We start from the raw sequence: 15,540 nt of genomic DNA, 5'->3' as shown, positions 1-15,540 counted from the left end.
ATAGTCAACCAATCGTGTGACAGCGCATTCTTCAACTTTGTGTCATTTCCTCATAGAGTCCACTAGAGGGCGATTGCTGTCTACTTTCTGGAGGCAGGGTGTCAACTGGCTTGAATGAAGAAGGTAAGCTGCACAGCTCTTTTTGTTCCACTTGCACTGACTCAGGTTATAGGGCCCAGGCAACTCAGCTGATATATCAAATCCTTTTTTTAAATGTTTTTTTTCCAATAACAAATAAGCATCACTTGTGTTTTACTGTAAACAGTATTTTAATGCAAAGCATTGTAAATCATCATCATCAAATCAAATTCATTAAATGAACCGCCAATCTTTTTGAAGAAAAATAGAACACCTTGATGTCATGGAGTATCTTTTGCCTGAATTTCAAAATTGGTTCTCAAGAAGCTTTGTTTGACAGAATTTCCAATCCCTCTTCATGTTTACTATTCAGTACACAGATACAGGGCATCTTTGAATATAAGAGTGTCACTTATGGTGCTGTACATCTTTGTAAGAATAAATATGTTTAGATATGTTGAGTGTTTAAATTGCTAGAGATTTCTGATTGTTTTAATGACATGTGTGTGACACTTCTTCTGAAGATCCAGAAAATGGACATCTTATTAATAGTTAGGCATCTTTGTTGCACACATTAGAGTCATACGACTTAAAGGCTCAATGATGAATTTGGTTTGGACAGATTGGATCCGATTTCTCTGTTCTGCCCCAACAAGATGCTTTAAATTTGCAGTTGCTATTTTATTTCTGCCAAGTGCCAAAATATACAAACTTTGTCTGTAAATCTGGACAATGAGCCAAAATATTTTGCTTAGCTTATGTTTACATATACATCTAGGTTTAATATACGCAATGAGATAAACCGAGGAGTTCATTTGGAGCTTTTTTTTGTCTTGAAGTCCTATGGGTGTGTTGTTTTCCAAAGCAGAAGGGGTAGACATTAAGATGGAAAGGGAGTTTTTTAAAGCCAGAAATCTCAGCAAATGGTGAAGTGATTATTTAGTTACAAGTATAGATATGTAACCTCAAATATAACCGGCTGAACATGTGTTAATGGACATTCTGATTAAGAAACAATCTTACATTGCTTTTGTTCCAGCGATTTGCATGAGGGCATGAACCGCACACTGTCTTACTTTTTCTACTCTTCATTCTCTACTTTCTTAACTTCAGAAAGTTTCATATATTTATGCTTGTACAATGTAGCTACCATAGTAAAGTTGTATTGTCATGCTGACAGCTAGTTGTCATGGAAACTCTTAAGTCTGTAGCTGAAAGTCCTGCCGTTCAACTCTCAGCTTTCAAAACAGTCTAATTATACACACAGCAGCTGCTGCTGCCTGCCACATGCTCTACGGTGTGTGTCTGTATGAGTGTGTTTGTTGTTATTTGTACCTGTGTGTGTGTGTGTGTGTGTGTGTGTGTGTGTGTGTGTGAGTGTGTGTGTGAGTGTGTGTGTGTGTGTGTGTGTGTGTGTGTGTGTGTGTGTGTGTGTGTGTGTGTGTGTGTAGGATTTTCCTACAAATGTTTTGTGCATGTAGTTTGTGCATGTGAGTGAGTTCTGCTGTAAAGGTTTTTGAAGGTGTGTCCGTGCTTATGTGCAAAAACACACTCAGGGCCTTTCCATAATTTCTTGTATAGTATGTTAAGCTTTAAAGGTTAAAGGTCATCTACAGAATCAATTATCATCACTTCAAATTGAGTATTTGTCTCACTTTCTTTCTATAGAATTTAGACTAAAAGTAGAGTAAATTAATACCCTTTTCTACTATAGGTATGAAACCACTTTGCAACAATCGAATACTTCTTCCTCAACACCTGTTCTGCTTTCAAACAAAGTGACACACAAATTGCTTGTTTCCTCTGGTACTCTTGCTGAACTTCTAAATATTAGCATGGCTTAAAAGAGGAAGCCTCTAAAATATTATCTGATCCGACACAGAGCATACTGCGACTTCTCCACCATGCACTCCTGACTAAATGAGCGGCTCGGTTTCCCCTGCGAAGTGATGCACCTGCTGCTCCATAAAGTTCTCTAATACTAGATATATAACTGAAATCTGACATTGTGTGAGATGTCATTTAACGGTGTGTGAAACAGGACGTGGCAGTTCAGTTTAAAAGAAAGGACTGTTGGGAGAAACTGAGCTTCCTTTTTCATATCCAGTTTCCTGTTATTGCTCTGGGAATTACACAGCATTTCACACTAGTGAATGGAGAGTGTGAGGAGTGGGGCAGAATTACAAACAAGTCCAGGGGAAGAGACACACTTTGTAATTTTATATATCAACATTGTGAATCGTTGTAAATGTTAAGCTTGCCTTTCATCAGCATTGAGGAAATGACTATGTAGACGTGTTGAAAAAGCATCAGTTGTATTTACCCGTTATATGGATAATGCTGCTGGCTGACAAACTGGTGAGTTATACATTCTGGTTATATCACTGTAGGTTAGCTAATTTTCTTCTTACTGGATCCTATGTTTGTATTCATCTGAGACAAATACAGCAGACTGAGGCAGATTAGGGCAACTCTATAAAGACTTAAGGTGTCGTAAATAGCATTAGTCATTGCATAAGGCTGTGAAAAGCTTAGTCTCGTTAAATAACATGTTAATGGACCTTTACTCACACTTGTAACATCTCTTCAGCAGAAGTCTCCTTTTGACTTTTGTTTTGACATCAGTGAAGTTAATTGCGATCATTTTAACGGGATATGATGCTCAATTTAAATTCACAATCTTCACAATGGAACAGCTACATTTTCTATTTTTACTCAATTCAAATTCAAATAATTAGCGTTTTAGCATTCTACATTTTATTGACAGCTTCAAACACAACACGTAGTCACTGAAATAAAAGAGACGCACATTCAGAAACACGTACATTAGCACAAACTTTGATAATTGCGCCATTTTTACTTGATAAAAAAATAAAGACTTGAACACCTTCTTGACATTTCCTTGTGTACCTGTTGTTTAAGTCTCTGCAGGTCAGCCAGCTTCTCTCATCAGGCCTTAACCGGTCTCAAAACTAAGTGTCCTTTAGGCTCCTCAAAAATCACGGGACTGCCAGCTGAGGGCTGACCTACAAGATGTCAGCTCACATTTCCAGAAACCATTGCATCAACCATGTTTAGGCCAGTGCTGTTTGAAGCTTCAAAACAGATGGTCAGACAGAAGCAGACAGTTCCTCAAGACGTTCAGACTGAGGAGGCCTTTGATCGTCGGAGTGTGAGCGTTTTGGAAGCAGTTATAACAAGTAAGTATAGATTATAATGTCCAAGATGTAAGCTGCTATTGACTTAAAGGGTTGATAAACATTATAGTAAAGGCCAGATCACTTTTTTCTTCAATTCTGTTGCAACACATATCTTGCTACACAAAAACACACATTTCCATTTCACATCCTCTCATAAGGTCCCACATGTCATAGAAGTACTGTTTGAAATTTTCAACTCAAATTTGGAGTTGTATTGATGCAGCTTGTTCTACATAACATATCAAAATCCATTTTCAGTAATCCATAGTAGAAAGGACTTTGATCAATATATTTAATTGACATGAATAAACTTTTCTAGTTGTTTTTTGTAAATATGTGTTCTTGTGTATGTGCTCTGTATTTGTAAATGTACTTTTCGATACTACAGTATGTGGATGATGTGAATTATGTCATGTTGTTTTGATGCACACTGTAGTCCTCGTTTGAGGCTACCACACAGAATAACTTTGTGATGATTGGCCATGTGACCACATGTATTTAACACACCTGTGTATGCACATGTGATGAAGCTGGGAGAACCTGAGGATCTACAGGTGAAAGGCGTTGTTCGCTCACAATAAAGTGACAGTAAAGTCATTTTCAGTGTGTCCCGGATCCTTTGGGGATGCACCCAGGTTGTTTACACTTTTTGCATAAAATCTCATAATAACATTTGAATTATTTGGAGAAATATTTAGAATTTGAATTAAGAAACAGAAGTAAAATAGAAGAATAAACAGAATTAAATAGATTTTAGTGTAAATAATTAAGTACAATTTTCCCTCTTAAGTGAACAGACTTCATGGAATTATTTGACATATTTCTGTGTCATATTGTCCATAAATAGGATTTTTGTGAGTATTCTACCTTTTCTTTCTTCATAGCATTAACTTTTAAAGACTTGACATGCAATGTTTCAAATAAACAAAAACAAAAAAACACTCAAATTATTGTATACAAAAATGGAACAGACGTTAATTGTGTAATGATTGGAAACCCAGTCAGCTCCTGTAAAACATGAACATCAGTTTGATAGTAACAATTTATTTTAGAGTCGTTTAATAAAGCACATAGTCAGTAAGCTTCAGTAACCCTGTGTCTATAACACTGGCCATGTTTATAGTCTAAACTGTAGAGGCAGATGATAAACTGAGACTAGAAAAATGTCTTTGCGGTCTCACTCACAGATCACAACTTCCCTCTGAACCTTTTCTTACATGCCGTGTCCTTACCTCACTCCTATGTTCCCATTGCTTTCTATCTGCTGTGATCACACACGAGCTGTAAAACAAGTACTGTACAGTATGTGCACAAGCCACATTTACTTCTGTTCTATGTTTAGATATTGTTGAGTCAAAATCTTTTGAAAAAAAAAGACTAATCCTTGTCCAGTTTCATCTTCTTCTTCCTCTTTTAAAGGTCTTTGCTGTCACTTTGTGTTCTGATCTCACTGACCAACACTTACAGTATGGCAAGTCAGTGGTTACTGTTAGAACAAACTAAAATGAGATAACACTGAGCCCTGATATAGTATATAAATATTCTAACATTCAGTCACATTAGACACAATACATTGACTGGAGCTTTAAGCAGGAGGCAAGAGTACAAACATTCAAATCCTAATGTGACAAACTGGAAAGCGTTCAAGTTGTGCTTTGGCTAATTTTAGCTGGTAGGACGTGTTTTCTTTCTCTTTCAAAGCTCTCTGCGTGGGTGAACAGTCATGTTAACCTTCACTCAGAGTGATTGATAGTGAGGTGAGACCTCGGCTTGTTCCACTTTTTAAAAAAAGTCTGTGTCTACAGCATGACTACCTTGTGACTCTGTGGACTCACATATCTTTACCATAACTTTGTAAACAAATTGGACAGAACAGTTACTTGAAATGAAATGTGGAAGAAAAATACCCCAATTATCTAAATCTGTGTGGATGTTTTGGATGTAATAGATCAATGGATGTGTGTTAAGTAGCGTGCCCATCAACTTTCACCGTCTTAGTTTGATTTTTTGGGGGGAAAAACACATCGACTGGTGCACTGTAGCAACATTGAAGCAGCTTCACACGTTAGTTTGGCTGCAGGAAAACCACCACCACAACAACAATATCATTGCTTCTTTTCTCACTAAGAATAGAGTTAATTCCATGAACAAGACCAAGAAGGTTTGACTTGTCCAATCTGTCTGCTGGCTAAAAGGAGCGTCTATTTTTAGATGGTTCAGGGAGGGAAAAGGGGGCAGAGACGAAGGAAAGGAAAACAAGAGGAGATCCAGACAGAAGTGTCAGAGCAACAAAAAAAAGAAAAAGCTTATTAGACCTTCAATCTAACATGAAGCATGAACGGGAAACACAGACTTCGATTTATTTTGTTTACTTTTTTGTGTATGTGTGTGCTGAAGGACTTCCTGGACTGAACCATTGAAGAAGGAAGAGTAAAGAGAGAGTAGAGGAAAACATGAGGGGGGGCACCTCTTCCATGCCCTGCAAGAGGGGAGTGAAAAAGGAGTCAAGTGGATAAAGAGGAGGAAGAAGAGGAGGACGAGGAGGAGGAGGGAGTGAGGCTCTTCTCCTCTCTCTCTCTCTCTCTCTCTCTCTCTCTAAGAGCATTAACTGTAGAGTGTTCTGCTGGTGACAGGGCTGTCAGGGTCAGATGGCTGCTCAGCCTGATTAGACCAGCTCCCAGCAGATCCTCAGCGCGGCACACTGCACCGCCACAGCCAGGCAGAGACACAATCTGGCACTCGCAGCATACCGGAGGAGGGACAGGTGGAGGTGCATAGTTCAGTGTAGCAGTGGGGCAGAGCTACATGTTGCTGCAGGGAGACTTTTTTTTCTGTGTGTCATTATGAGGAAATATAGATTCTAGTGGCAGAAAAAAAAGAGTGAATGCAGGTGGACTCTGCTGATATTTAGTTTGTGGTTGGAGTTGACACTTAAAAGCAGGTAAGATTTGCTTGATTGTTGTTATGACCAAATAAAAAAGGTGTCACACTTTAACTTTATGTAACAGGTTTTGCAATTTTTCCACACTTGTTGACAGCAACAAACGTATGTCATGCTCCTGTTTGTAAAATGATAATTTGGGCTAGTCGACCCTCATCTGAAGCTCAAGCTGAGAGTGTTAAGAGACACATTAGACTAGCATGGAGACACAAAATTGTGAAGTTTCATACAATCAGCTGTAGTACAGCTATAAATACAGCTGCAGGGAGGTCAGGGGTTTACTATAACAGTCAGCTGGTAGTAAGTCAGCACTCACACGGTTGCTCGGCTGCTGCTGCTGCTGCTGCTGGTTCTGCAGGACTTTGGTGTTACTACCGGTCAGTGGCTTGGAGATTGCCTTGTTGGGCAGCCAAGCTGTCAACGGAGGTAAAAGAGGGAAGGCTGAGTATTAGTGCAGGCTTTCAGTCTAGATTTAGGCATTTAACACTTTACCTTATTCAGAGTTGGGGCTGCTGCGGTAAAAGTGCTCTCTGGTTGTAAACTAGATGGCAGGAGAGGTGAATGTGATTTAACAGGATTTAAAAACTAATACTAACCTGCCTCGTTGTTGTCTTTACTACTAACCCACAGGCTTACCGTGTCTCACTCAGCCTCACGTTGCAGGTTCTGTAGAAAGGTTTTGGCAGCCTAACACGCCTCTAAAATAATACTGAGATCCATTTTTAACTTCTTTGGGTCTTGACCCAGCTTGTGACAGGGAAACAGCCAGGCAGCCTGAAGACCAACTGGGAGACGCACCTGTTTTTACAAACCAAACTGCACTCTAAGGTAACAGGGAAGATTGGCTTTACAGTTTCAATTGGAACTACTGTTGCTGTCTAGTCCCTTCCCTCATGGTCCTTTATGTTTCTTTTATATGAAGTCACTTCCCTGTAGATGTTAGCTGAAAGCCTAAAGTGACAACTTGTGAAGAGTTAGTATTTAAATGTGTTTTGTGTTTAGAAGTTTCGTTTTTTACACCTAATCTGTGTTTTAGTGCCAGTGATGTGAGTTTCGTCTTCTGTGACATCCTCTTTTTTTTTGTGAAACAATTTATACTTGTTCTTTTAGTTTTTAGTTTTAGTTTTAGTTCTTGTGTTAAATGCGGATGTAAGCAGATATATGGAACTTATGTTCAACTTACTAAAGGAAAGATAAATGTTCCTTTCACTTTCCGTATTGACTGGACGGGAAATGATTGACCTTTAGCCTGATTAGCGGTAACACGGGATCAATTCCCAATTATAGTCAACTACCTGGAATAGACTACACTCTTCTGGAAGAGTTAGTAAGTCGGCATGTGATTATGAAGAGTGTGTGTGTGTGTGTGTGTGTGTGTGTGTGTGTGTGTGTGTGTGTGTGTGTGTGTGTGTGTGTGTGTGTGTGTGTGTGAGGCATGTTTGGTCAGAGCTGAGGTCAAGAGGTGACAACGGATTAGAGTACCTCAGGACATTCTCTGGTTGTTTGTCTGAGTGTTTGGACATGTGAGTGAGAGGACCACCTTCAATCATATCCAACCGCCCTCCTTTCCCCTCTGCCATAACACACCCCCCCCCCCCCCCCCCCCCCCCCCCCCCTCCCCCCAAATAAAGTTGATTTGGGCCCACTTTAGTTTAGAATAAGGCAAGGAAATTGAGCTGTAAACAAACACATTTTTAAACCTTAATTTGTGCTAAGTATGCCTTATTTTTTATTTTACTGTACCTCTGTTAATCTAAATGTGATTCAAATATCTATGTACTGCAGTATCTGATTTAAAACATCTTTGTGGAAAATATGGCCAAGTCAACAGCTTATACATTTAAGTTAAAGACAAATGGCTTCATAAAGGACCTTTAAAACAAAGTCAGTCCTTGTCAATAAAGCTTGAGGTCCCAAGAAGACATGTTCTACCTGAACCTGCCATTTATGTTGTTTTGTTTTTATTCTCCAGTTTGAGATCGTTTGTCCTAAATCACTAGGAGCTAATTTCAAATTCACTGCTCCTATACACTTACAGTACAATCCTGGAGTTCATTTAATAGACCTCCAGTTTACAGACTTTATCTAAGTTTATCTTCAGACATTATATATTCTGGTTGATATTGTGCAGGCTGATCTAATATATTTTCAATTTTTCGCAAAAAAACATCTATTAGATTTTCTATCTAATGCTGCATCTGTCATATGTTTACCAGCGTTCACGTTCAATCAGTGCACGCAGGAACACTCAGGTACATTGTTCAGTTGAGTAAGGTGATATACATATGTACGTACATATGTGTATGCACACAACTGACTTCTCAGTCAGGGCTAACTTACATACTGTATATCAAAGGTATTGAATATCTGCATTAGCTGGTGGTCTCTGTATTTGGCAGAATCTAGCTTGTTGGTTTAATGTATAATTTTAAAGTTCTTACAAGGACCAAAAATCAAGATAAAAAATCCACTCGGATAAAAATAAACAGGTTAATTTTTTATTATGCAATACTAATACTATTTATTTTTTTGTGGTTTCAAATGCAAATCCCTTTAAAAACAAATGCACATGATGATGTTTGTGTTTCTATGGATGTCCATCATCCAACCATCTGTCTTCCTGTTGGTTGTATTTTGCTAGGAAGCATTTTTGCCCTTCTTCTTAGCTGTTTTTTAAGCAAATTTCTCATTTTATTTTTTAATGTTTTGTACTTTAGAATCGCTGGTTGATGGAGTTTGTGCGGCGGAGTGGTGACTACTGCCACGCCCAACACATTTAGACCCTCCGTGGGATGAGGCTGCACCATGAAGACCTGCAGCCCTGAGACCTGAAGGAGCGTTGGCCTTTGCCCTCTGAACAAGCCAGCTCATGGGGTAACAAGTGGAACCTTAACACTGAAAGCTTACTGGAGCGAGAAAGACAGAGCGAGAGAGAGAGAGAGAGAGAGAGAGAGAGAGAGCCTTTGAGAGACAAAGAGGGAAAAGAACTGGACAATCAGAGGAACAGAAACAAGGAGACGAACAGAGAAAAAGCTGACACTTTAAAGCCATCTGGACTAAAGGACACAACACCTGATGGGATAAAACTCAAGACTAAAGGAATTGGGAAAATACCTTAAACTGTTTTAATCAGCCTCCAATTAAGTCGCTCCACAAGAGACAAACAGTCCCCAGTCACTGAGAGACCTGGTTTAAGTCAAAAACACAACAGCTACAGCTGGAAATAAAGGTAAATATAGTGATGCACCAACACTCTTTAACTCCAGCAGTCCACATGCAGCTGGTTAGATTATCTTATTGAGCTTGTATTACTTCTGTCAATATAAGCTGGAATCCATTTGTGGCTTTCCTTTCCAGCCTTAGATGTATTTACAAGAATACTTTCATTTACCAGCCTTGTGCATAAATACACTACCTTCCTCATTTTCAGAGCTTCTTTTTTCTAAATGAAGTTGATGCGACATTAACAATACAAGGGAATTTCCTTATGTGACATAGGAAACCGATATAGAAATCAAACACAGCACCCTGCTCAAAGTATTTGTAACATAGTCAGTGCCAGTGAGGAGGAGTGGGTGGAATCGATGGATCGATGTGTAGTCTTGGCAAACCTGTTGCTGCCAAACTTTTACACATATGTGTTATGAATGAGCAGTATTGGCTTTGACGAGATCCTTCAGTGAGACAGTTATAACGCTCAAAGTCATCACTTGCCAACCTGCTGGCTCAGACTCACATGTTGCTATCCTTATCAGAAGAAGACTCGGATGGCACCAAACTGTTCTTATCAGTGCTCCAACTAAAGTCTGTGCATGGCCAGGGGAATGTGAGGCATCCCTGAATTAAGATAATTGAAATTAAAATTCCATCCTAAAATACACTCCTGACCGTGTTATCTCGGATGACATGTGAGCAGGAGAATTCCAATCAACATGAGACACAAAATAACTGCCCTATTTGTAGTCAAAATGACGTTTTCTAAGTTTAGTTTTAAGTCAAGTTCAGTATACATACATGTGATGTTTGGATATAAATTGCACAAAAAACCCTGCAGGTAATTTCATTAAAGTCCAATTGACTGATAGATATAACACCAGATTTATTTTCTTTCAAACCCACACAGTTGTTTTCTGTTATTCTGGGTTGTGAGAATATAAATTTGAAAATACAAAATTCAATGCACCAATAGATAGGGGTATGAGTTGTCCCCCATTAACAGGTGAACAACATGTCAGTTGAAGAAACCCATCTTCAGACCCTGACCTCCATATTGCAAACTTTCTCTTCACTACAGTACTAACTGCAGCATGTTCACTGCATGCAGAATGCATACAATGTTGACATAAAACTTAACAATAACATTGCAACATTACCTTTGGTTCTCACAATCTGTAGAGCATCTGTCTATGCTCTCTCTGAAGCTCACTTGTTGTACATTTTTATATATATATATATATATATATACAATCTTAACTCGCATACTATACAGTATGAAAATATGGATATAAGAACTCCCCCAGAGTTTTGAGATGAGATGGAGTAAAGGAAATTAATAAAAACACCTGTGGTCATGGATTGTTTTTCATGAAGTATCACACATCTCTCAGGACACTGTCATTTCATCACTCTTTTACATTTCTGTAGAAATTTGACCTCATGATTCATTTTGAGAAGTTATAACAGGTCTGGTTGCACTTTAAAAAAAAAAAAGGAACCAGAGGGGAGTAAAGCTTGTGGTGTGAGCTTCCTTCAGAGCAGACATAACATGTCAGACTAGGAGAGGCTCAGGTGTTACCAATAACACTAACGAGGGCTCTTTTCCATTCATGGACACCCTGGAGGGCCCCGAGGTTGAGCCGGGACCTTGAAACGAAAGCAGCTAAATGGTATTGAGCCATCATTTATTACACCTGTGCTTTTTCTACCATTGTCATGGTGATAAAAGTGAGACTATATCAGCAATAGGTGAGACAATATTTGCAGAATGGACTTTAGTTTGTGAGAAAAAAGTAGCATCGAATGTGGTTAAAATCTGACATGCACTGTTGTTGTTTTTTTGTTTGTAATATTGGCTACATGTTTTAAATGATGTTGTGCTTTGACTGACATGTAATCTGTTGCACTTGAATTCAAAGGTCATCCTGGGCTTTCAAACCGTCACAGTGGCCACCATGAATCGTCCAGCGCCAGTGGAACTGTGCCACAAGAACATGAGATTCCTGATCACACACAACCCCACAGACAGCACGCTCAGCTCCTTCCTAGAGGTAAGACATTTATGTGTTGACAGATGCACATACACGAACGTTATGTACTAACATTGTGTATCCATTCCTCTGCTGATGGCATGTAAGCTGAAACTACTGCTAGACATTTGCCGTAACTAATAAAAATATCTGTGGGTTGGCTTCAGTGTTAAAATCTTTATTTATTACTGTTCACTTTCAGGACCTGAAGCATTACGGTGCCACCACAGTTGTTCGAGTCTGTGACATCACCTATGATAAAACGCCGCTGGAGAAGGATGGCATTACCGTGGTGGTGAGCACACAAACTAAATAAAAGTAAACATACCCGTGCATAAGATTAACATTCAATTGCGAAGTGCCAGAAGAAACTGAACATTTCCTGCTTTCCTATTAGGATTGGCCATTTGATGATGGGGCCCCACCCCCCAGTAAGCTGGTGGATGATTGGTTGGGTCTGCTGAAGAAGAAGTTTCAGGAGGATCCAGGGAGCTGTGTTGCTGTTCACTGTGTGGCTGGACTGGGGAGGTGAGAGACGCCTATAAAACACTTGTAGAGATGCATGGAAGAGACCTGAAAACTCAATATGAAATGATTTAAATTATTGTTTTATAGTATAAATCTAGGTTAAACTTGTTGAGTTACAATCACATCATAGGTTTAGTGTGATATGACTGTACAGTATCAATATTCTCAGTATATAGATACTGTACTTGACAATATAATAGTTTGATACGAGCAGATGCTGTTTGGTCTATTTCTGGTAGTATTAACATTCATCATGAGACAAAAACGTCACATCCTACTGCATGTTATTAAAAGATGCCAGTGAAGTGTTCTTGTTGTTTAGAGAAGTGACTCTGTGTATGTGTTTGTGTGTTTCTGTATGCTCTCAGGGCTCCTGTGTTAGTTGCTCTGGCTCTGATAGAAAGTGGGATGAAGTATGAAGATGCTATTCAACTCATCAGACAGTAAGTGTCATCATAATGAGGAAATAACATATGGTGTACAACAAAGGGCGTTGTGTTCGACTTAAGTGTTGTCATTATACAAAACTATTTTATGTTTATACAAATTAAAGGCATCACTAACCGTAGCAAACAGTGCACCAACGAGCAATGTGTTAATAATCTAAATCCTTCATATGGTTTATATCAGAAACATAATTCATGCACTTGTATTTAATGGAGAGAAATTACGTATTTCTTGGTTTTCTGTTCTCTTTGGTGCCATCAAGTGGTCATATCAGAGAAGGAAATTGACAGTTGGTCTAACATTGATACATTGCTGTGACATTTGTTGAGGCCATTGAAAAGCACATGCAGGGCGATAAAAGAATAAAATGTTTGTTTTTATCATTATGTAAGATATGAGCTATTAAAAAATAAATTACAGATAACCTAATGCACAATAATACAATTCATCCTTCCGTTGAATTTAAGGGAAAACCAGATGATGTGTTTCTTCAGTACTTGTGAAAGTGTAATAATGCTGTCTTTCACTATACACTATTTGTGTTTTTCAGGAAGCGTCGGGGAGCCATCAACAGTAAACAGCTCACCTACCTGGAGAAGTATCGATCCAAGCAGAGGCTCCGCTTCAAAGACTCTAACACACACAAGAACAAATGTTGCACCATGTGAACACACACACACAGAATCCTGTACCCCTCAGTAAATGCTCTCAGGAATCCAACCACAATAGCCTTCTCTCAGAATTAAAATATCTTGGCTTCCTTAGCCAAAGTATACCCTGGGAAGCTTTGAATATCGTTCTGGCAATCTCAGTCGGACTCATCTTTGTTCCCCTATTAGAAAAAAAAATCTTGTCCTCTTGTCCAATTTATTGAATGTTTGCTTGATAATATTGTTAACTACGAAGACAGATGGCAAAAATGGTAAGAGAGAAAATCACATGTTAGTTTTTGAGTTATATCTGCTTTATCTTATCAAAATCTTCAAACACATCCAAAATGTACATTTTGGAAAATGCTAGACAGCTCTGGCATTCAACTGATTTATTATGATACCTCATGTACATTCGGCTTTAAATATAGATGAATGATTCTTTATATGAGCAGATTTTCAACATGTTAAAACTTCCTGATAAACAAAAGCACAAAGTTTGATGTCCATACACCAGGTTATCCCTCACTTTTAACACTATTCCTGTTGATTTTCAGTGAACAGGAGGAATAAGGGCTCATTCTTTTCACAGCCATTTATGCCATTCATCTTTAATTAGTGTAAAAATCAGCTTCTAAAATGATTCATCTTTCATAAACATGAAGCCTTCATTAGGCTTTGTAACGGTCACTGTTTTAATGTTGTGCTCAAATTATGTGTTTACATATCAATGTGTGCATTATATTATTGCCCTGTTTACTGACATCCAGTGAAGGAAGACGCAGCTGATTTTAAGCCATGTTTAAATGCATATATGTATGATATAAAAATGTAATGTTAATATTGAATGACAGAGAAATGTAATTAGTTGTAAATATTAATGAATAATGATCTCTATCGTTTTTCCCTTTGTAGGGATTAACAACTCCAAGACAGACTGAAAAAAAAGTAGTTTCTGTCAGGAAGGAGTTTTCGTATCTATCAGCACGATGCGATGGAGTCTCTAAATTTTAGTGCAAAGAAGATATAGAGGTTGGTCGTATTTTTTGCACAAATGCTGCTGTGCAGAATTGTGCACATCTTTTAGCCATGTTAGTAGCCAATGTATATTCTTTGTGGTTTGGAGTTTACTTTCTCATTGTGTTGGTTCCTGGATGAAGCATGTAACCAAATGCTTTTAAAACCTTTCTCTTTTCTTCTGATGATAGAGCATGCACTTTCTACTTGTTGCTTATATCATTCTTCTTGTGATGTATGTCATAAAACACATCTTCCACCTGAACTAAGGTCCTCAAAAACAATCAGTGAAAATGAGAGCTGAGGGTGTAAAACTAAAGTAAAGAAGCAGACGCAATCTAGAGGAACATGATGATCTGTCCCTCACTGAAACTGTGACTTCTTTTTAACACATTGGCTATGAGCGATAACCAATTTACTTGCAGTATGTGTTTATTTGAACGTGTGTATTTTTAGCCACTGATAATCTCTGGGACTGGCCTGAGCTGACACTTTTTAATGAAAAAGCACACATTGTAAATGTCTATGTCTGTAAATTCTTGCATTGTTTAATTAAAAGTTTTGTCATTGTCCCTTTTATTTTAATGGATGTTCATCGATTCATCTGTCAGTTTTAAGGCGTCTTCATGGCTCTTCAAGTTCTATTCACCTGGAAATCATAGAATATATCACAATTTAATGCTACATACATACCAGGCCTCAACAATAAAAAATACTTTATAGTCTACCACCAATAACCTACACAGTTTTGTTCCTTGCAGCTAGTGGCAGAAACATCATTCATGTGGAGTTAGCATTACACAATAAAAAAAGCATAAATGAACAAATATCCTTTTCAATGCATTTTAGTTTTCTTGCCTTCAACATGTTAATACTTAAATGGTTGGTTATCTGTATAAGCAAGCTTTGGGTTTTCATTTATCAACAGTTGACTTGTACAAGCCAATGAACTTTGATGTTGCTCATCCTTAAAGGATAATTCAGCATTCTCAGGTCACCGCCTACTAGAGTCTTCTTTATGAATTCCCCACTCTCACATTTGATGACTCACTCCTTTTCACAAGCTAATAAAATAACATGCTTTCTAAGAGGAAGCTGATTGTAATTATTGTGTTTTCTGCCCAAGATTGTAAATGTTTATCATTACCAACTTAAGCAGTCTTAAATTGGAAAACATTTAGAAGACAAAAGATAAAAGTTAAATAGAAACATTTGTCTTTAAATTATGCTGCATTGTGTTTTCACAAGAATTATTTTTAATTCCTTTATTTTCTCTTTTCATTTATTACAGTTCTATTAAGCCCACTATACAACCATTGCTTTACATGCTCATATTTTGTTTTAGACTAAAACATACTATAGTCGGCTAAAACAATACTAGAGATGGCTTTCGAAACAATAGACAGTGAAAACACATTTTAAGAAAGATATCC

The 15,540-nt window shown here is 38.1% G+C and overlaps 1 protein-coding gene across 5 annotated transcripts; it reads left to right on the top strand.

Annotated features, from left to right (window-relative positions):
* Nucleotides 1–2,263: 2,263 nt before the first annotated feature.
* Nucleotides 2,264–14,679, top strand: LOC132984224 (protein tyrosine phosphatase type IVA 3). 5 transcript variants are annotated; one of them, XM_061050961.1, is made up of 10 exons: nucleotides 2,264–2,436; nucleotides 3,001–3,278; nucleotides 5,676–6,219; nucleotides 6,967–7,047; nucleotides 8,937–9,448; nucleotides 11,355–11,486; nucleotides 11,668–11,760; nucleotides 11,863–11,993; nucleotides 12,362–12,436; nucleotides 12,991–14,679. In XM_061050961.1, the coding sequence occupies exons 6-10, from the start codon at nucleotides 11,391–11,393 to the stop codon at nucleotides 13,106–13,108; spliced, it is 513 nt and encodes a 170-aa protein (XP_060906944.1). In that variant the 5' UTR covers nucleotides 2,264–2,436; nucleotides 3,001–3,278; nucleotides 5,676–6,219; nucleotides 6,967–7,047; nucleotides 8,937–9,448; nucleotides 11,355–11,390; the 3' UTR covers nucleotides 13,109–14,679. The 5 variants fall into 5 exon arrangements, with proteins under 5 accessions (XP_060906944.1, XP_060906942.1, XP_060906943.1 ...); XM_061050959.1 differs by lacking the exon at nucleotides 6,967–7,047; XM_061050960.1 differs by lacking the exons at nucleotides 5,676–6,219; nucleotides 6,967–7,047.
* Nucleotides 14,680–15,540: the final 861 nt, after the last annotated feature.

The sequence above is a fragment of the Labrus mixtus genome, chromosome 11, assembly GCF_963584025.1.
Source record: "Labrus mixtus chromosome 11, fLabMix1.1, whole genome shotgun sequence".
Taxonomy (NCBI): Eukaryota; Metazoa; Chordata; class Actinopteri; order Labriformes; family Labridae; genus Labrus; species Labrus mixtus.
Note: the sequence above shows the minus strand (reverse complement) of the source record. Positions and strands in the feature narration are given on the sequence as shown.